The sequence below is a fragment of the Ascaphus truei genome, chromosome 11, assembly GCF_040206685.1.
Source record: "Ascaphus truei isolate aAscTru1 chromosome 11, aAscTru1.hap1, whole genome shotgun sequence".
Classification (NCBI taxonomy): Eukaryota; Metazoa; Chordata; class Amphibia; order Anura; family Ascaphidae; genus Ascaphus; species Ascaphus truei.
Genome location: NC_134493.1, coordinates 40,833,349 through 40,856,445, shown reverse-complemented (window position 1 = coordinate 40,856,445; position 23,097 = coordinate 40,833,349). Strand labels below are relative to the sequence as shown.

The 23,097-nt window shown below is 45.0% G+C and overlaps 1 protein-coding gene across 5 annotated transcripts in view; it reads right to left on the bottom strand.

The window, feature by feature from the left end:
- Window positions 1-665: 665 nt before the first annotated feature.
- Window positions 666-23,097, bottom strand: part of B9D1 (B9 domain containing 1) — a 54,113-nt gene continuing 31,681 nt past the window's right edge. For 2 of the 5 annotated variants that reach the window (XM_075565796.1, XM_075565794.1), the window contains 2 exons: window positions 5,981-6,048; window positions 666-2,365 (listed from right to left, as the gene is read on the bottom strand). In XM_075565796.1, coding sequence (XP_075421911.1) covers window positions 2,238-2,365; window positions 5,981-6,048 — 196 coding nt within the window. In that variant the 3' untranslated portion in view covers window positions 666-2,237. The other 3 variants (XR_012787400.1, XM_075565795.1, XM_075565798.1) reach the window with 3 other exon arrangements.

The window sequence follows — 23,097 nt, the reverse complement described above, 5'->3', positions numbered from 1 at the left end:
CCAATTAAAGGTCAATTGGTCTAAAATCACAGGACATAGAGGAGTTATGGGTTACAAGTTCAAAATAATTCCTTCACCCAACCTCCCTTACCCCCCCCCCCCCCACAATTTTTCTTTTACTCGCCGGGTCTCTCAGCTAGTTATTGAATAAAATTCAAGTTTAAAAAAATAATAATAATAATAATTCCTTGATACAGTGTAAATAGAGTTAGCAGCAAACAGTGTACCAAGGATATTTTCCATATCATAGGCCTAGGCACTGGGAAGGGTCACCAAAGACACACCGTAGTTTGGCCATTACAACTTAGGGAAAGGGGACATTTCATTATATAACTGATGGTTGTTTTCGCTTGCATGTACATCAGGAGTGGCCAACTCCAGTCCTCAAGGGTCACCAACAGGTCAGGTTTTCAGGATATCCCTGCTTCAGCACAGGTGGCTCAATCAGAATGACTGAGCCACTGATTGAGCCACCTGTACGGAAGCAGACCTGACCTGTTGGTGGTCCTTGAGGACTGGAGTTGGCCACTCCTGGTGTATATGATCCAATAAAACATATGTTAAGCCCAATAAAACCTGAATAACCTTCTTCAAGTTTACTATGGACAAAACAAAATATTCCTATTGAGCTCTATTAGGGCTTGTCCATAAAATCAGATACACTCTTTGTCTTTTGAATTTAATACAAATTCATGTTATGAAAACATTTTTAAAGTATTAAAAAGTACCATGGAAAAGTCACAAGTCGCAAACATATATTACACATACAGAATTTCATAAAACACATACAGTAGTTACTAATATGACAACATGTATGTACTATGTTCTAACTGTCTTAACACAATCTATGAAATCCTGCCGTACAAATTACAGAGACCAGAGGCATAATTAAATTAAAAAATTAAAAAAATAGCAAAAGTGAATTTCCTTTCATGGAGACACCTGTATATAAAAATGTAGCCTTGCAGCCTCTTTTAAAATGTCTCAAGTTCCCTCCCTGAGAGATAAGAGATAAGGACTGTTGGATTTCCTATATATGTTGGGATTTGGAAATGAAAGTTTGCATATGTGTTAGGGTAGTCTGAGTAGTGTTACAAAAGTTTATTTTGACTGCCCCTTTAAAACCCATTTGCGAGTACATAAGGACTGGTAAGACAGGAGCTGGCACCAAGGGGCGAGGTGTGAAAGGTTCTCAAGAATAGAGAATTGGGAGGAATGTTCCATAGTCCAATTCCTTTTTCTCTTAGAAAGCTTTCTTTGGACAGTGCAAGGGGTCAGAAAAGTCAGAAGTCACTATTGTGGTGGTAGTCCAACTCCTATAGTGCTTAACAACTTTGAGATATCACAGATGATAAGAGCGAACTTTGCCCGTCGGGCTCCACCAGAAGCAAATGAATTAATTTCCGCAATACAACATTTGAAAAAAAAATCGGAGGGTGTAATAAACTACACAATGGTAGATAACGAGTGATTGTGGCCAGAAAAATTATCTGAGGTCAGATCCACTAGCCAGCATAATCTCAATGTAGCCACATTGGCATAACTAGCAGAGGGCAGCAACACTGGGACATGGGAGAGATTTCTTTTCCCTCCTGAGTTTCTGCATCACAAGATAGAAAAAAAAACACGGACAATAAAATATATGAGGTCTCCTGCAGACCGCTTCTCTGATGGTTTTCTGAATATAACCCCTTATACCAGGGGCCTCAAACTCCATTCCCAAGGGCCACCAACAGGCCAGGTTTTATGGATATCCCTGCTTCAGCATAGATGGCTCAATCAGTGGCTCAGTCGAAGTCTTTGACTGAGCCACCTGTGCTGAAGTAGGGATATCCATAACACCTGGCCTGTTGGTGGCCCTGGAGGACGGAGCTTAAGAACCCTGCCTTATACCAATCTCCGAGAATCTCATTACAAGTACGATTTGGAAGTTTATAAAAGTGAAAACTTGTAACAACATGGAATTGTTCTTCCCTTCGAGTTATAAAACTCTAGCAGCAATGCTGCATACTTTATATACACAATAAAACAGCAAAACATTCACTTCTGAGCCAAACCTCGGCACAGCCTTGCGTGACACTTTTTGCCTAAATCGATTGCCTACTGTGCACACAATATTGATTTTACTCATCAAGTAATAAGAACACACCGACACAAATACAGCCTTGGAGCAGTGAAATGCCCGCGGGCAGGTTGGTGAGAAGCTGTGTGCTTTGACACTCATCATCCCTGTTTACTTATGGATTGGAAGTTATCGGTGGGTTTTGAAAGTCGGCAGAGCTGTTGGTGTATCCGAGCTTCTTCAGGTCTTTGGTCACTACATTGAAGGAGAGGGTCAGAAACCCTTGTGACCTCACTCTTGTAACTGTAACAACAATATTTACAACAGTGTAAGTACTTTATTTTACGCGTCAAACACATGCACATCAGTACTACCTGCTCATACCTCTTAAACCCAAGATCTGTCTATTCACCAACTATACGGCTTCCAGAGTGGCTGGCACTGGTGCATTAATAATCTCTACTTGGTTTATTCTAAGCTTCTCCCTACACATAGTATCAGATACTTCCATACATGTCTTTTTTGACAGTAAACAAATTAAAGTCAAATGAACTGGGAAGATAATAGCAGACGTCCTGTGATTGACTTCATAGGGGTACAGCGAATCTCTTCTGGGGCGTAGAAACAATGTTTGTGGTTCTCTACTTAATCATTTCCTGCGAGGTGCTGAAACAAAGAATATCTGAGCTAAGACAATAACATTGTTACACTGATGGGAACCAGCAACCCAGACTAATGGTACTGTATTTTCACATCAGAAAGGTACAAGGTGTTTTATTTTTTGCAACATTCGCAAATGTAAAAAGGAAGTTGGCCGTGCAGTAGCAATAGCCACAGTCCATCCTCAAGGTCACCTTCATTCACCCTTCTCTATGCGCACGGGAGTCCTGACACACATGAAGAAAACATCAGAGAACAAAAGCACTAAAGAGACTGGGAAATCAAGTCACGTATTCCACTGCGTGTAACTATTCATTTTGTTTAATGCAACATCTGCCTGTATTATATCCTGGTAACCAAAAGAGAGGGAGATTCTTTATAAGGCATTTTCCTAGTGAAAAACGTATCCCCTTTCCCCCCCACAATATATTATAACTACAGTAGACAGGTACTGTGATGTCTTTGGACAGATGGTGCACACAGAAATTAGGGGTTGCATTTTATAAAGTCAGGGTAGATTCACATTTTTGTAAACTGGAATAGATTGCAGTGAAACACAGCATCCGTCGATATTTAACTATGTAAAGACACTAAAAAAACAAGGTAATGTACAGTGTACACTATAGAACAGTGACAGTTGAGTTTGTCATGTTACATTGGAGATATTCGTGGTTACAGTAATCATTTCAGTGTTGAAGAGGATGTCCACACTGATTTGCAATCAGGGCTCTCTGGACTGAAGCAGGGAACATCTGTAGTGACATCTGCAGCAAGCCCTTTACTTTGCAAGGCTTTTAGCAAGCCCAGTAAAAGAAGTCACGTCTCTCAATAGTCCAAACAGGATATTTATTTTCTGCAATGGCAGCACCAGGGGGGGGCCATAGTCTACATATCTGGACCTGTCTACTAGTCCATTACTTATTATTGTTGCGTATTTTGATCAAGGAGGCACTCATGAGTTAGGGCAGCGGTGTGCAAACTGTGGGGCGCGACCCCCAGGGGGGGCGCGACACTGCCGACGGGGGGCGCGGGGTTTACAGAGGCCCCGCGTGCTTCCCGAAGGCACTTAAATTAAGTGCCGGGGGAGCTGCAGGGCCTCTGTAAACCTAACTTACCGTGGCTCCGGCGGCTTCCTCCCTGCGTCGCCATGGCAACGCGGCGTCAAAATGACGCTGCGAGGTCATGTGACGTCACGTTGCTATGGCAACGTGACGTCATTACGCCGGAGCGCGGGTAAGTTGGGGTTGGGGGGGGCGCGGGAGTGAGGGGACAGCCGGCAGGGGGGCGCAGGGAAAAAAGTTTGCGCCCCCCTGAGTTAGGGCATATTCTTTATTGTTTTGCTAATGGCCAAGCTTGTCTTGTACAGCTCCCAATGTCGCAAGTGACATGGTCTATTTCCAATATAGGGAGAGGGAGTGGCTCAGTGAGTAAAGACACTGACTAGCATTGAGAGTTTGAAGCAGGGGAGCCTGGTGTCGGCTCCTTGTGACCTTGGGCAAGTCACTTTATCTCCCTGTGCCTCAGGCACAAAAAACATAGATTGTAAGCTCCACGGGCAGGGACTTGTGCCTGCAAAATGTCTCTGTAAAGCGCTACGTAAAACTAGCAGCGCTATACAAGAACATGCTATTATTATTATTAATATGTCAGTCTGGATTGCACAAAAGTATTCTCAATAGCCAATTGTATTCAGAAATAGCTCAGCTGCAACAACTGTTTGAAACATGTAAACCAGTTCTTTGAGATCCAAAAGTAAGACTCATTGGGGGTTATTTATTAAACTGTGACAGTGCCAATCTGGGCACTAACATGGAACCACTGACTTAAATTGGACATCCCATGTGATATTGCCCCGATTGGAACCATCAGAGTTTAATAAACCCTCATTGTGGGGTAAAGGAAAGCAAGGTAGCCCCCTTCACCAAAATATATTAAATAAAAGATAAAATAACATTCTGAGCACCTGTAATCCCTTCTCTGCCAGAGAGGTTAACATCTGTACACAATGCGGTCTTGGCAACTCCACATGTAAGCATGGAATTTGTGATCCAAGAGTTCCAAACCGCATTGGCGATATTAACCAGTGAAGATGCATCCCTACTGGCACCATATTGCTTCTTGTGTATGAAGATACATGCTCCTGCCAGCGTCTCGCTATATTTACATGTCAGTTTCTTACAGAATGTAATTGGAGGAGATTGCTTTCTCTCAGTAGAATTCACCATCTGCAGTGAAAACAGAAAACCAGCGCTCCAAATTACTCACCAGCCTGTTGCTAGAACGAAAAAAACACACTTGCATTGTGCTTTGTAATTGAAGACTTGTTTAATTCTGTTCCTTTGCTTGATCATAATTATGAAGGGAGCTTTCATGTACTGCACATAAGGGGGTACAGAAATTAAGGGAGTTTTTCAAGCCTGCTCTGTGATGTCTGACCACTGGTCACTTCATATCTTGCCAAGGTGACTTTCCACATCTCTCCTACCTGATTAGGTGCTAATTAACACATAATAGAGAATATATTAAACACTATAAGGGAGTGAGAGAGAAAAACACGTGATGAATTCATGCTTTTAGCAGGATAATTACTGCGAATGGGTCATGAGTACAGCAATCTAACTACACTTATTTCCATGAAAAACATGATTTACTACAGTATGGCTTACCAGCTTCTTGGATATCACTCCTTTGTCTATCAAGCAAAACACTCAAGCAAGAAATATTAGGTCCAAGCACACAGGAATACGTAAAAAAAAAAGAAAATATTTTACTGAACAGAAAGGACCAAATTAGCATACGTAAATAGAAACAGACGCAGTGCATATGCAGGATAAATGGTGACACGTAAATTAAAAGAAACACAGTGCATACGCAGGATCAGTGATAAAACGCTTACCCTATAGTCCCATTCCCCCGCCCCTCTTATATTTACTGCTTATCAGTCCATGTGTTTGGACCTATACGTTTTATCACTGATCCTGCGTATGCGCTGTGTTTATTTTCATTTACATGTCACCATTTATCCTGCGTATGCACTGCGCCTGTTTCTATTTACGTATGCTTATTTGGTTCTTTCTGTTCAGTAAAATATTTTCTTTTTTTACATATTCCTGTGTGCTTGGTTGGACCTATAATTTCTTCCTTGAGTGCTGGGAACTCGATTGTATATTATTGATAGCTGCTGGTTTTCGCATGGTTCAGTTAAGAAGCTGGACCACCTTACTATGTACGTTGAGCTCACAAAGCTCAGCATCTTACCTTCTCTTCCTTCCCCTTGAGCCACCACTTTTGGGTCTGTAAATTCTGGACGACGTCCCATAAACCAGCTAGGAAAAAAAAATAAAGGAACAAAAAAAAAACATGAGTATATTTCACAACAGCTCTATGGCACAAACATGGTTATCAAGGTCATCGTAACATAAACTCACAAGGAACTATAAACTGATGTGTCCTTTAAATGTTGCGTTCTATGTATATATATACATATGGTATATATGATAACCATATATGTCTTTATTTATATAATGCCATCTATGTACATAGCGGTTCATAGCAGTAATATATAGGACATAATATAACACATAATGGGAATAAGCACTGGAGACATAAGAGCAGGGCTGACGACAGGGGGGGGACAGCCAGGACTGCTGTCCCGGGCCCGGTGTGTTTAGGGGCCCGGCTCCCTGCCCCCACTTTAATTCCCTGCAGCAGGGCCCTGAGATGCAGCAGGAAGATCACAGAGGGGAAATCCCTTCCTTTGTAAAGTCTCTGTATGTGGGTGGGCCCTAGGTAAGGGGGCGGGGACCTGAGGTGCAGCACGAAGATCACAGAGGGAAAATCCCTGCCTCTGCAGAGCCTCTGTAAGGGGTGGGGCCTAGGTAAGGGGGCGGGGCCTCAAGTAGAGCAGCGTGGGGCTGGAACTGCAGCCTGAGGCAGTCTGGAAAAGGTGGGAGAGAAGGGGCGGGCCTTGGTCAGGGGGCGGGGTTACATCATGGGGATAAAAAACAGACATGAAAGGGAAAAAGACAGAAAGGAAGAGAGAAGATCACAGAGAAAAAATAGTATAAGAGAGAAATACATAAGAGGGGAAAGAAAGACATGAGGGGGAGAAACGATATATGAGGGGGAGAAAAGAGAGACATGAAGGAAAGAAAAGAGACATGAAGGAGAGAAAAGAGAGAGAAACATGAGGGGGAGAAAAGAGAGAAACACGAGGGGGAGAAAAGAGAGAGAGATGAAAGAGAGAAAAGAGAGACATGAAGGAGAAAACTTGATAGATATGGTTCTTGCATAATATGCAATTGAGAGCAAGCAAGGGTTTGCTTTATTTTTAATTTGTCTATGCCAAGGGTGGTCAACTTCAGTCCTCAAGGCCCACCAACAGGCCAGGTTTTTAGCATAGGTGGCTCCATCAGAGCCGTAGTCATTAGCCAACACCAGTTCTCAAGGACCACCAACAGATCAGGTTTTCAGGATATCCCTGATTAGTACAGGTAACTGAGCCACCTTTGCTGAAGCAGGGATATGCTGAAAACCTTGCCTGTTGGTGGCCCTTGAGGACTGGAGTTGGCCACCCCTGGTCAATGCTGTGCAGAGTAGACTGGATCATAAGTCAGCCGAATGAGGTCTATTACATGCTATAAATATCACAATATACATAAGAGAACTGCATCAATATAAATTAATTGTATAACTGCATCTTTAAAAGGGAAAATGAGTCCCTCTTGCATTACACATGATGCATAGGAGGTGTTAAATCAGAGCAGGCAACTGGTAATGAAACAGTTCCTACGTATTATTATTATTAGACTAGCTGATATACCCGGCGTTGCCTGGGCGTGGAAGGGCAGGGGGCATGGAGTGGAAGAGCGGGGGGGGGGGAGGGGAGTGGAAGGGCGGGGGGCGGAAGGGGCGTGGAAGGGCGGGGGGGGAGGGGCGTGGAAGGGCGGGGGGGGGGGGGGCAAGGGGCGTGGAAGGGCGGGGGGGAAGGGTGGGGGGGCAAGGGGCGTGGAAGGGTGGGGGGGGGCAAGGGGTGTGAAAGTGTGGGGGGGGCAAGGGGTGTGAAAGTGTGGGGGGGGCAAGGGGCGTGAAAGGGTGGGGGGGGCAAGGGGCGTGGAAGGGTGGGGGGGCAAGGGGCGTGGAAGGGTGGGGGGGCAAGGGGCGTGGAAGGGTGGGGGGGGCAAGGGGCGTGGAAGGGCGGGGGGTGGCAAGTGGCGTGGAAGGGCGGGGGGGGCACAAGGGGCGTGGAAGGGTGGGGGGGAAGGGGCGTGGAAGGGCGGGGGGTAAGGGGCGTGGAAGGGGCGTGGAAGGGCGGGGGGGGGGAAAGGGGAGTGGAAGGGCGGGGGGGCAAGGGGCGTGAAAGGGTGGGGGGGCAAGGGGCGTGGAAGGGTGGGGGGCAAGGGGCGTGGAAGGGTGGGGGGCAAGGGGCTTGGGGGGGGCAAGGGGCATGGAAGGGCGGGGGGGTGGCAAGTGGCGTGGAAGGGCGGGGGGGGCGCAAGGGGCGTGGAAGGGCGGGGGGGGCGGCAAGTGGCGTGGAAGGGCGGGGGGGGCAAGGGGCGTGGAAGGGGCGTGGAAGGGCGGGGGGGAGAAGGGGCGTGGAAGGGCGGGGGGGAAGGGGCGTGGAAGGGGAAGGGGCGTGGAAGGGCGGGGGGGAAGGGGTGTGGGAGGGCGGGGGAAAGGGGAGTGGAAGGGCGGGGGGGGGCAAGGGGCGTGGAAGGGCGGGGGGGCAAAGGGCCGGGAGGGCAGAGGGCAGGGAGGGCAAAGGGCAGGGAAGAGGGGGCAAAGGGCAGGGAAGAGGGGGCAAAGGGCAGGGAAGAGGGGGGCAAAGGGCAGGGAGGGGCGGGAGGGCAAAGGGCAGGGAGGGGCGGGAGGGCAAAGGGCAGGGAGGGGCGGGAAGGCAAAGGGCAGGGAGGGGCGGGAGGGCAAAGGGCAGGGAGGGGCGGGAGGGCAAAGGGCAGGGAGGGGCGGGAGGTCAAAGGGCAGGGAGGGGCGGGAGGGCAAAGGGCAGGGGGGGCAAAGGGCAGGGGCGGGGGGGCAAAAGGCAGGGGGGGCGGGGGGGCAAAAGGCAGGGGGGGCAAAGGGCAGGGGGGGGCGGGGGGCAAAGGGCAGGGGGGGCGGGGGGCAAAGGGCAGGGGGGGGGGCTAGTGGAGGAAGAGTGCTTGCTTTACAGGGATTCTCTCTCTTTATGTATGTTATAATTGCTCATTCCCTTAGCACCCCTTCAACACAACAGTGTACGTATACAATTTAGTTTCATATCAGGCAGTGCGGTTTCCGCTTTTTTTTTTTTTTTTTTTTTTTTTTTTTTGAATAGCGGCACATTTGGAAGAGAATTGGGACAATATGCATCATAAGATCACTAGAGAATATATGCGACTGCAATTTGCTATAACAATTTGAGAACTTTTCTTCTTTTTGAGATTGAACACTCGGTTTATATCCAACTGGCTATATCACTGCCCAGGCGAGTTTGCGTAAGGTCAAGAACAAAACATTAGGAACAAAATGTAAACAATAGGTAATGAGGTCCCTGCTCTGAGAAGCTTACAATGTAAAAGGAATGGGAGAGAAGGGGTGGGAGGTATAAGGTCTCTTAGCATGGCAATGACCATAGGCTTGTCTGGAGGGTGCTGGGTGGGCCTCTTTAGAGATGTGTGTTTTTTAGGGAACTTTTGAGAGTGTGAATATGGGGGAGAGTCTGATGGGGCTGACTAAAGAGTACCACAGTTGGGGTGCAGGCCTGGAGAGGGGTAGGAGGCGGGAGTGAGAAGTAGTAATGAGGGAGGAGATCCGTAGGACATGAGCTGAGCAAAGGCTGCGAGAGGGATTAGATTAGAAATGTACTGTATACATACAGTATATACAGCAACCTCTATGTAATATTTGTTTCGCTCACTAAACATTAGACAAAAAAACAAATCTCCTAACAGGGAAATGAGCAACCATTTCACAGGCTACTCTAAATCCAAAGTAAATACAAGAAGATATTTTGCAAAGGCAACAGGATAAAAAGAAAGCTCAGAATCACTCTGGAAATAATAAGACTTGCACATCTCGCCTGAGTTTGCTACCTTTTAGCTTCCAGACTTTAATACTGTCCTTGGGCTTCAGTTTGGTGCATTACACAACTGGTACAGCCACATCTATGCTTAAAACAATACAAGAGAGGGCAAACCCCCAAATTAGCTTGTGTGTTACTATCATGTCCGATGGTTAAATAATTGTTTATATTATGCATGCAAAACCAGTTTCCAGGGTGTTATAATGCATATTTCAGTACTCCTAATGGCAAGGCAAGATCAAACACATCTGCATGATGTCGTCTTCAAAAGGAAGAAAATAATTACATGTCAACACCGTTATCAAGTTCACCCGCAACTTATTTATTGCCGGAGAGTACTGTGAAGCACTGCAAACAAGATGCACTGGAGGGCTTCTTCATCGCAGAACAGAATAATACAGCCACAAAATCACCCATGGAAGTAACTGAGCAGTGCTGTCCTTTGAAATTGGGAAATGCTTGTCAAGTGTGCGTCAGTGTACCCTAAAGCAGAGTTGCTTAACTCCAGCCCTTAAGACCTCCCAACAAGTCAGGTTTTAAGGATATCCCAGCTTCAGCACATATTGCTCAGTCTTCACTGAAGCTGGTATATCCTTAAAACCTGACCTGTTGGGGGGGTCTTGAGGACTGAAGTTAAGCACCACTACCCTAAAGGACACGGAGAGAGGATTGTACTGTGTTAGCCCGTACAGTAGACAGAACAAAGGTAAGGTATTACCTTCAATAGCTAACTAGTGGTTAAAAAGAGCGCACACTTTTAGGAGTCCCTTCTTCAAACATATTTTACCCTGAAGGAAGATTACGGCCTATTAAAAACATAATTTCAATGCATATGAAAAGTGTAGGCCTTATTTACTAAACGTTGCTATTTGTTAAGACACATTCCGGAGTAGGAAGACTCCTTACGGCCACAGTTACTGGAGTGGGCTGTTAGGTGTCCTATTGAATAGCAGAGGTTTTGAAATATGGGCCTTGGTGATGAAGAAAAGATGAAGGCCTCATTGAACTCAAAAGCAGACACCTATTCTATTAGAGGTAAAGAAAAGGGGGAGAATCAGGGGAGTAGGCTTCATCGTTAACAAGAGATGGAGAAACATAGTGGAGTATGAAAGCTCATCTGAAAAGGAATGCAGGATCGGCATGCAGTTGACAGAGATACAGGCTTCAAATAAGCCAAGTGTATGACCCAAAATCAAGTCACAGACAATGACGTGGAAGACTTCTACCATGAAACCAAGCAACTTATCAACATAGGAAATTGTCACCTCAAGACCGTTATGGGAGATTTCAATGCAAATATTGGTGCCCTGCTGGCAAGTCTAGGCAATAGGAATGAACGCGGAGACAGATTGGTAGAACTTGTAGAAAACGTGTACATCCTGAATTCATTCTTCAAGAAGAATCCAAATACAAAATGGAGAAGGAATGTACCAAATGGAATCAAGTATTAAATTGACTACATCCTAGCTAACAAAAACCACGTGATTGACTGCACAATGCTTAACCGTTTGACACAAGGAGTGATCACCAATTGGTTCGCTGCAAATTACATTTTAATGCAAAGATGGAAAGAAGCAAACTGATTGAAAAGAAGACAAAAATAACTAGAATAACAGCAGAGAATTCCAACTAGGACTGAAAAATCAATTCAGCATATTCAAAATGCATGGGGACACTTATCAACAATTAGCAAGAGCTTATGAAGATTGCAGTTGAAAGCACATACAAAACTGGAGGAATCACTAACAAAAAACAGGATAAGAAAATATCTGATAAGACAAAGCAGGAGATGGCAAGAAATGAATAAATTCCAAGGCGCAAGATCAATAATTGAATATGCACAGCTGTGCAAGACAATCCGCAAACGTATAACTGAATATGCAAGAATATTTAACTGTGATATGGTGAAGACTATCGAAGATAACAAAAGCTTAAGGCTGCGTCCCCGCTGGCGCTGAACGTGCTCGACGTGTTCTCTTCTGTGAGTGTGAATCAGCCCGTTCACGCAGTGCGCGTTTGTGCACAGGCACGTACGCTCTGTCAAGCTCGGCACTTGAGACAAAAACATTTGAGATTGACGCGCACTCTGAGGTAAGTGCACACAGAAAACAGCCACACACACACAGCCATACGTACACACACACATCCACATTACACACACAAAGAGCCCCGATCCATGCCTCCCGCTCGCAAAATTATGCAGCACACCCGGCACTCATGCTTTGAGAGTTGGTGACGTTACCGCTCTCAAGCATGAGCGCGGTCAGCGCCAGCGGGGACGCAGCCTAAAGAAGACATAGCAGCGACTTATGTTTGGCAAGAAACAAATCATTGCACTCAAACAAGACAATGCATCAACAATAAGAGGCCATGCACTTTATCGTAAAGAGATCTGAGAATTTCTACGTGAAATTATACGAGAATACAGGGCATAATCCACCAGAGGAAGAGCAAGCAGAAACCACAAATTATTGTACCATGTGTCCTCCAAGAAGAAGTGACGAAGGCAATAAAATCCATGAAAAATGGGAAGGCTCCTGGAGAAGATGGAATTACAATTGATTACAATCTGAAATGAAGCTTGGGAAGAAGTAGAGAAAATCCGTGCAAAACTATTTAGAAGCTGCTTAATGAACAAGAAAATTCCAGCGTGATTGAGTAATGCCATAGTTATCCTTATTCACAAGAAAGGAGACAAAGAAGACCTCAAGAACTACAGACCAATCAGTCTACTTCCAGTCACTTACAAGATTTTTATGAAGATACTCTCTAATCGCTTGGACTTCGCCCAGCCTATAGAACATGTGGGATTCCGCAGTTGATACAACACAATGAACCACATCCAAGTCGTACAAGAAGTGATTTCCCAAAGTAATAAATCCAAACTACCACACTGTTTAGGATTCAGATTACGAAAAAGCATTAGGATTCTGCCAACGTCTCAGCGCTTCTAAATGCATTAAGACAAAAAGTTGATATTATAAAGAACTTTACAAGAATGCCACATCAACCGTTAAATTACATGAAGATACAAGCACGATAAGGATCAGCGATGGAGTGTGGCCGAGAGACACCGTGCCACTAAAACCTTTTACAGCAACTCTTGAAGAACTGTTCAAAATCAATGGTGAATACTTGTCACCTACGACTTGCACATGACATTGCTACTTTTGTCACAAGTCTTAAAAAACAAAACAAAAAAAAAACAGTCACAAATCGGAAAACTAGCCACAGCAAGTAAGAAAGTGGGCCTCCATATGAATTTCAGCGTGAAATGGAAAAGAACTACAAGTTGAAGGGGATTATTATGTAAAGTGTGATAAGCGCAGATGACGTGCAATTGCATGAAAGCCCTACGTTATCTGCGCTTATCATACCTTACAGAATAAGCCCCTCTGTCTACCTAGGCCGGCAAATAACAATGGATGGGAACCATTTGAATGAACTCAATAGGAAAATGAAGATGGAAGAAACAAGTCAATCTTTCAAGGGAACTTTCCCCTGCGACCCAAGAGGAAAGTGTTTGACCAGCGTATCCTACCCCAGTGTATCCTGCCCGTGCTCACGTAGGGATGAGAAACTTAGACCCTAAATGCGAAGATAATTCAGAAGTTTCAGACAACTCAAAGTATGGAGAGATGTATGCTGGGTATTACCTGAAGAGATAGCAAAAATAATAAATGGGTTCGAGAGCAAACAAGTCTGTGACATCATGACAAGGTGTAAGAAATTAAAGTGGCGGTGGGCTGGACATGCTGCAAGAAGAAATTACGATAATTTGACAAGGATGGCACTTGACTGGATTTCAAGGGAAATTAAAAAACAAAAAGACGACGACCAAAGTAAGATGGGGGGGATGAAATCTGAAAATGTGTTGGAGCATCATGGAGAAGAGAGGCTGTAATTGCAGTACTTGTAAGATCATTGGAGAGGCTTCATCCAGCAGTGGATCAACAAGGACTGTGTCTGGTTGTACTCTAATTTATTAGAAAGTATAAGTATGTAAAGAAAGGAAGAAAGAATAGGAAACAATAAAAAACACTGAAAAACAGAAATTAACCTTGTAGAGGAAACAGGAGGCGAAAATAATCTAGAGCAGGGGTGCACAAACAGAGGTGCGCAAGATTTTTCTGGGGGGGGGGGGGAAGGGCGCCGCGGTTGCAGAGGCCCCGCGCTGTCCCCCAAGGCATTTAAATTAAATGCTGGCGGACCGCGCAAGGCCTCAACTCAACTTACCGAGATTCAGCCGGCTTCGGGGCGTGTCTCCATGGCAACGCAGCGGGGTCACATGACATGACATCATTTGCTGCCGCACTAAGGGAGTGGGGGGCGCAAGCACCGGAGGAGAGCAGACAGGGGGGCACAGCAACAAAAGTTTGCACACCCCTGATCTAGAGAATCAGTAGACAAATGGTGATGTTTTATTGAAAAGGGATATTGAGCAGATGAGATTCAAGTGGTTACCAAGTAACCACTGGATTATTTCTTCTTCTTTTTTTATCCGTCTGATTAGAACTGGCATCTTGTTAAAAAAAAGAAATGCATTGCAGGCCCCCCTGCCAGAGAAAGTGTTAGTGTATATCTTTATTGACCTGGTGGAAAGGCTAACAGCTCCTTGCAAATACCTTCCACGGTGTAATGACATCCATCAGCAAAAAGTGGTAAATAACAGACATCACTGGTGAGAGATACATTTGTTCACTTATTGTAAACTCCCATAAGATTTCTTTAACTGTTATATTAATACTGTACCAATGTGTAACAGAAGTCAGCAGCTGCAACAATGCAATACATAAGCCTGGTCCCGTTAGTGGCTAATTAGGCTTCATATAGAACTGAGAAATTCATGTTGCACAGACTTCAAAGTGCCAATGATCAAGGCTGACTTCTAACGTCATGTAAAGATAACTTGCAATGGTGTTCTCGTTCAAGAGCCAGCAATACTTTATATTTAGCATTTTTCAACGAAGGAATAGTACTAGAGGATCTTACAATGTCACAAAGGATGGTTTTATAAATCAATTTTAATAAAAATGACAATGCTGGTTCTAGGCAGTCATGCATAGGACGATAGTGAATTAATGAGACAATCCAAGCGCCACTTTAAAAAAAAAATAATAATTTTTTTTTTAAATATAGGCAGCCTTAGATTACATTTATTGAAAACTAATTACCAAAGCAGCCGATCGATTAATTCTTCCATAATTGATCAGAAAAATCCTGCTGCCCAGAGCTCACTAAATGGCCGCCTTTCAGTTTGCCTCAATCCTTCAGACAGTGTAACTCAGCAGCTACAATGTATTCTTATATTACTAGGGTAACATTATCGGTTGTTTCAGTTTGCAGCTCAAACTGCTGGGAATACTGGCAACATATTATAACAATCAGGAAAGCGTTGAAAAAATCTTGCACTGTTAGGGAAGTGTGCAAAAGCCTGCCATAGAAATCAAAGGATGCTCAGTGTATTAAAACTCGTTAAAATGGCATTAAGAGTTGAATTAAAAAAAAATGTAAAGTATTTTGTAATAATAAAAAAAACAGATAAAAAAAACAAAAACCATGTAGGATAGTGATTTTGTATCAAGTCCTTTTTTAGATGTGTTACTCTGCTAATTTGATACTAAGACTTTCTATACAAAGTGTACTACTGCACAGTCATAGTTGCATTTTAACACTTCATCTTCTTTTGACAATTGTTCACCTTACATAGAATCTGTTAAGAAAAAGATGAATTTCAAATCACGTGTATGTTATATGAGCAATAGATTAAAACAAATGTGGGTTTCGCACATAAATTATAGATCATATAATTCAAATGATTTCTCTACCCAAATAAATGAATACAAAATCTGGAAAAGCACCAGAAGAATCAAGACTTCATTCTCTAGCAATAGTGATGTATTAAATAGATGGGTTCATAAGTATTGGTATTTAATTCGAAACGAGACTAAATTGAAGGATCTGACAGAACAATATCCCAGGTTTGTATAGAAAAGGAATGGAAATATCAGGGGTATTTGCAAAAAGTACTTTTGTTACCTAAACGTCCACTGGGAGATTATACATTTGGGAAGTGCATGTACAGTAATGTCAATATACCAACATTTTAAAACACTCTTATACAGGCAAAACTATCAAGATTATGGCGCATTATTCTATATCCACCCAAGAGGCTGTTCAATGGGGATTTTCGTCCGAAAACGGACGATACTGCTGCCTCAGTGGATATAGAATTATCCCCTATGTGACTGCAAGGGGTAACCAGGCTACATAATAAAGGTTAGGCCCTCTGGTTACCCCTGAAACTGTGGGGTCCCTGGTAGCTACCTAAGCACCATAAGCCAGGGACCAGGGGTAATACATGTAGAAAATAAAGTGACCCCGGCTTTTTCCTGTTTCCATGTTCCCTTGGCCCTAGAACTGTTAGATTTCTTGTGTGTCAGTTTTAGGGGGATATTTGGGTAGAAATGCAATTATTTTGTTTGCAGGAGTTCGGGGGCCGAAATTACCGGTAGTCCTTTAATTCTCCCTGGTGAGCCGGCATGATTTGCCGGTACGCAGGGTGAATTACATCGGGGCAACCCAGTGTCCCCCCAGACTCCTACCGGCACTTGAACTTTATTTGTAAATTGTGTATCGAGTCCCATACATCTGTATTATGTTACGAACATTAATATTCCCCAAACATTGTGAATAGCTAGGAAGATCTTTCTCCGGGAATCTGGTTCACACTTGGCAGCCCTGGTCAGGAACTTGGGTTCTACTCTTACCAATGTAACAACAGATAATGTTACCTTAGTACAGCAGGGCCCCGCTTCTCGGCGCTTCGCTTTTTGGCGATCCGCCGATACGGCGGCACCGAGAAGGGGGCCGCCATCCTTGATTCTCAGTCGCGCATGCGCAGACCGGTGTCTGCGCGCAGACCGTAGTTTGCGCACGCAGACCATTAAAAAAAAGCCGTTCTGTGCATGCACAGAACTGAAAATCGCCGGAACCGCTTTCCGGCGATTTTCACTATACGGCGGGCCCCTGGAACGGAACCCGCCGTATACCCGGGGCCCTGCTGTAATATAAAAATACACTGTAGCTGCTGAGTTACACTGACTGAAGGATTGATCTGAACCTGAAAGGCGGCCATTTAGTGAACCCTGGGAAGCAGGATTTTGCGGATCGATCATGGGAGAACTAACTGATCGGCAGCTTAGGTAATTAATTTTCAATAAAGGTAATTAAATGCTGCATATATTAAAACAAAAACAATGTAGATTTTTTTTTAAAGCTGCTTTGATTACCTTTTTAAACAATTATAGCTGATCTTTCTGACCATAATCCAAACCAGTTGTTTGCGCTGTAAGACACAAAGCCCCGCAGATGGGGAAAGGAGGATTGACGATCACGATGATCTGATTTGTACTAAAGCAGGCGTTTGCGCAGTGTGTGGGTGTGCTGCAAACCGAGAGGTTGCTATGAAAGTCAGACTGCTTTCATCACTTTTTGGCAACAAAAAAGAAGCAAAGGTCCAGTATAGAACATAAATAAACAGAGAGCTAAAATGACATATGTGGTTAGTTATTGTAAAATTGAAGCTCGTCTGCAAAATGCAGATTTAATTTGGATTTCTATTTCAGTCCCAGTGTGCATTTTATTGGTGCAATTGTGTTAAAACCACTAACTGAGGGTGCAGCATCTTCCATTCACTTGAATTGATCCTCAATGTATCCACAATCCCTAGGAATAATGGTTTTTACCTGGGATTATTTTTTCTTGCTGTGAGCTCCTGTTTACCTTCTACATGTACCACAGTCATCATTTTCACATACCAGAGAAAACATTCCTATTCAGTTATAACCCAAGATAAAAAAAAATCACTAAACTCTCAACCGCTCAGTTGTAACAGCATTTACTGCACATCTCTTGATCTGCGGTGAGCGAGAAGAGTGGCAGAGGAGGAATAGAGAGGGTGGAGTTTTCGTTTCTGGAAGGTGCCAGCATAGGGACAGCTATACCAATCTTGGTTACAGATGGAGCGCAGCTGAATTCCATAAGCAAATGCGAACATATGCTACTACCTTTAATATGCAATATGTTAGAAGCACGCATTGAGGGTTATTCTATAAACTCTTCCTACATTGGTCTACTATGACCAGTTGTCCAGTCATCAGCGGTGCCACGTGCAAATAAAATGATTACATACAAAGCTAGTCAAATGTGAGCTGAAGATGTTTTACAGAGACACATGCTATGTAGTACAAGGTTGCACTTGATGGACACAACTTTCTTTTCTCACTCGAAATAACCAAGTAATAGAAGATTTCAAGAATGTCAGTGCAATAAACTAGAGAAAATGGGCGTGTTAGAATTAGCTTGCTGGTGTGCCTTGAATTCTGAAAAAAAGAGACCCAAAAAAAAATATATATACTATTTTACCCCTCAGCAATGCTACGATGAAAAATCCTACACTAAAAAAGAAAAATTAACTGCTCAGAAATTATTTGGGATGATAAACTATTACTGTTAATACTGCCTGATCACAATTAGGGTAGGGAGACGTAAAATGACACTCAAGATAACTTTCCAGACACCAATTCACCTGTTTATTTTTCTATATTACTGGGATGTCACGTTGCGGGCCAAACTGTTTCTAAAATGTGGAGCAAAAGAATGGTTCAATCAGCTGAACGTTAAAGGGAGCCAGCTGCTGGCATGCCTCCTGCACTCTTCAACGCCGGGCCGCTCTGTGATGTCAGCGTGCCAGAGGTGGCATGCGCACTTGTGGTGCACGTCGGAATCAGAAAGGCCCGGCGTGAGACAATGTAGGAGGCGGGCCAGCAGCTGGGGAGCGGCAACCTGCAGACGGAGGAGAGTTGCATGTAGGTGCGAAAACAGCTGCATACGGCTCGGGAGACGCAGGATGCCGACCTCTTAACTAGAACCTCTGTTTCCTGTGAATCTCTCTCTTGCAGGTGTGTGCGTGTACAGTACATACACACAACTAGGTATTTTTGCTTCCCCCCCAATTGTTATTGTATTTATAGAACCAAGGCAAAATAATCCTGTCATTTGTGACTGTAGTTGAGAATATTTTGCATGTTGTCTCTCCCGCCCCCCAACCCCAAGTCTTTCACTTCCCTCCATCCCCAAATCTCACTCCCCAAGTTCCTCTCTGGCGGCAGACATCGTAAGTCGTTACTGACTGCTGGGTCGGACCGCGGGGCATGCCCCGCCAACGCGCTCCCTCCTCTGCCATCGCGCTCGCTCCTCCACGGCTCACCTCCGCCACCCTACACTGCTATGTGTGTGTGTGTGTGTGTGTGTGTGTGTGTGTGTACCTACACATTTTCAAAATTAAAAAATAGATGACATTTTGGTGTAAAAAAAATAAAAAAACTTTCCATGGATTGCATTTCAGAACGATTCTTCTGACCGTGAGGAAGGTGATCATTTTTTCGGGAGAGTCAAAGCAAAGCTCTTTGTCAGAGGTAGCAGAAAAGCTATTTCTAAAGGCCTTCAAATCAGTGACTCACATGCCCAGAACCCAACCGCTCTCCCCCTGGTTTGTGGCTTCACATTGTCCATTCTGAAGTTATAAATACAATGCGACGGATAAACTCACAGAGACAGATGTGTTTGTTCCTGCTGCCATTTCACTACACGACAAGAGCAAGCTGCGTTTCATCTATGCCCTTTCCCGGTTGCACGAATTCTTGGTCCTCCCACACGGTTGAAATATCACTGGGATTTAGATCTCAAATCTCCAACCAGCCTTACAATGACATGCACATCCTTGGCTCATGCAGCATTACCAAGGAGTCAGTCAGTCAGCAGGTCATTCGAAGCAAAGAAAACTAAGGCCTGGGACATAGTCCAACAGACCCCGCTGACCCGCGCTGAGCAGATGAACTTACCCCTTTCATCTGTGATCAGCGCGGCTTTAGCAGCCGCTTCCGCACGTGTGCGGAGGCTCAGAAAATTTGACCAGACAAGCAAGTTTAAATTTCGGCGCTCAGGGGAGTGGAGGAGCGGTCAAGTGACCGCAAAAATCCAATGGGAGCGAGGGACTAGCCCCACCTCCCGCCACCAAAGCGCGCTCACTGCCTCGCCTGCCAGGACGCAAAAAAGCACCAGTTTGAGCAGGCGAGGCAGAGCAGGAGCACAGCTCAGCGCGGCCCGAGGCACCATGCCCGAGGCCTAAGCCGATTGTCCAGCACAGGGGTGGCCAACTCAAGGGCCACCAACAGGCCAGGGATATCCCTGCTTTAGCACAGGTGGCTCAATCATTCTGACTGAGCCACCTGTGCTGATGCAGGGATATTCTTAAAACCTGACCTGTTGGTGGCCCTTGAGGACTGGAGTTGGCCACCCCTGGACTAGCACTTAAAAATACATTTGATGGCGGCGTGCCGATGACGTCATCCAGGAGGTAAGAGGAGAGCTCCTGAGACCCTCACGGATAAACTGAAATTAAAGCAGATTTACCCCGAAATTTCCGAACCCAAACCACACAGTTCAGACCCCTGAACACACAGAGATGTCCCACAAACAGAAAAATCAACCCGGGCAGGGGGTTACGAAGTACTTTACGCCGGCTAAACAGAGCTCCGACACAGGCACAAAAAAACAAGATGGCGCCTCCCCGCCCGGCGCACGAGGTGCCAAACCCGCAGCAACGTATCGATTTCGCCCTAACGAAATGCAGGCCACAGAGGAGGGGATCACAAAGTCCTACTTAGAGGAACTCCACAGCAAACTCTATCGATCCTTGCAGGCCGACCTGAGAGAAGCGGTCGATGAATTAAAGCAGGATAACATCAGGCCTTACCAAAAGAACCACGACGTTGGAGGCCAGAGTGGAGGAGGCCCTCACATGTCAGAAAGAAGCTGACGAGGAAATTGCCCAGCTGGTTGCAGAAGTGAGCTCCCAGAGGGACAGGCTCGAGGATCAAGAGAACCGGAATATTAGAATACGCGGGGTCCCTGAGGCGGTCCTCCCTGGCCAGTTCCAAGAATATCTCAAGGACTTCTTCACGGCCATCTGTGAGGACCTGGATGAGAGGGAGCTGGAAATCGACAGGGCTCACCGCTGGCTAGGCCCGAGGTCGGATGACCCCAACCGGAGAAGGGACGTGATCGTCCGTATGCATAGTTACATGGCCAAAGAAAAGATCGTGAGCGCCTGCCGTGAGAAGGACCCTATAAAGTTCCAGGAAGAGCCCATCCAAGTCTTTAACGACTTGTCCAAAACAACCATTGACCGACGCAAAGGACTGCGCCCTCTAACTCTATTGCTACGAGACAGCGGAGTTAAATATAAGTGGGGGTTCCCTTTTAAATTGATCATACACCACAAAGGGAAATACTACACCATCCGATACCCTGAAGATATGACTCCGCTGGCCCGAGCTCTTGGCCTAACTCCCCCTGCTTCCTGGGCCGCCGAAGAACGCCACCCTCAGAGTCAGGAGTCCGAAGACCCCTTAACTTCCTTAAAAAAGTATTAGAAGAGGTTGACTCTGAATACCTGTTGTCCCTAATAATAGCAGGAGACTTAAATATGGCACTCAATCCAGCGGAAGACAAGTCATCTACCCCAGGACGCCCGCACTCAACCCAAACAGTAAGGTTGGGGAAAAAATTTAGAGATATTATAAAGGAATTTTCTTTGGTGGATATTTGGAGAGCACAGCACCAGGGACAAAGAGACTACACCTTCTTCTCGGCCCCCCACCAGACCTTTTCCTATATTGACTACTTCCTTGCTACCAAGAACATCCTAGAAGCAACAGCCAACACTGATATAGGCCCAATTACGTGGTCTGATCATGCCCCCATTTTTCTGAAACTCACGACCCCATTTGTAAAAACATTCACTTACAGATGGAAGCTCAAGGAAAAAGAACGCTGTGACGTTCAAAACGCGTTGGATGGGTCTTTTGTCACATTAAAGTGCCATTTTAATTTATTTTTGATTCTGGGTCCTTCCTGCTTCGTTTTTGCTAGTGCGCTTTTGTTCTCCATATTTCCTGTTATACTGCATATCTGCACAGCCTGACTACCAATCCTAGGATGTGAGTATTGCTTATGTTCAGGGGAACCTGCCGATGAGACTGAGGGTGAGTGGGCTTGTACCATCTGCCACCTGTCTTCAGGAGGATAGTACCCATACTATTGTATATTAAGTACTATATTATACTCATTTTATTCCTTGGTTTAGTGGTTTGGCTTACTTAATTTCATCATACCTGCATTAGAGCGCTTTAGCCTATTTTTTCTATCTTACACGGAGTGTCTAAAAGTTCTGTAACCGATATTCACACGGCGGTAGTCCCCAGATTGAGCAGTGAGGGGGATTCCAACCATCCAGAGTGTGCTCAGACACCGGCACAGCCACAGCCGGGAGTAAATCACTCTTACAGCAGTAGCTTCGGTTCGAAATGCCGTCACTCCATTGTGGTGCGCTGTATAGTGACGTCACAGTCGCGGCTCAAAACACCAAAGCACAGGGATGGAAAAGAGTCTCGGAAATGCCCAATAGTTAGGATATAACAGCAAAAACCTACTACACATAGGTAAAGATTAGATCCTACGCGTTTCGTAATATAACACTACTTCATCAGGGATTTCCAGAGGGTTTGAGCTGGGTTATCTTTATTTTATTTTATAGCACTTATTGATATTGCACTTATCATTATTTTCACATTTAATACCATTTCACATTGAAGTTGTTCGCGCCTTTTTCACTATTTTTCACAGTATATCGCTCTCAAATATAGCCATACAGGCATGCCCCGCATTAACGTACGCAATGGGTCCAGAGCATGTATGTGAAGCGAAAATGTACTTAAAGTGAAGCGCTACCTTTTTTCCACTTATCGATGCTTCGGTACAGGTAGGGAGCCGGTATTGCTGTTCAGGACGTGCTGACAGGCGAATGCGCGAGCTGCCGTTTGCCTATTGGGCGAGGGGAATCAGCGCGTCACTACTACGGCGGTCTGTAGGGCAGAATAAGTGTCCGTTCTCGCGACGCGAGCGTACGGACACAGGGGTATGGGGCTATTGAAAATATGTCCTAACTCGCGAGTGTACATAAAGTGAGTGTCCTGAAACCGGGGTATGCCTGTATTTTAAATAAAACTTTTCTACTGCATGCCACACTCCGGTCTTGCACCATCCTTACATCTCTCAGGCAGTAACAGTATGAAAACCTTGTGGCTTTAACATTGCTCTAATTCTATTGTTTAATGACACACAAATGTAAATAGTTTTAAATCTTAATCGTCAGCCCTTCACTGGACCGTTAGCAGACAGGTTTATTAGG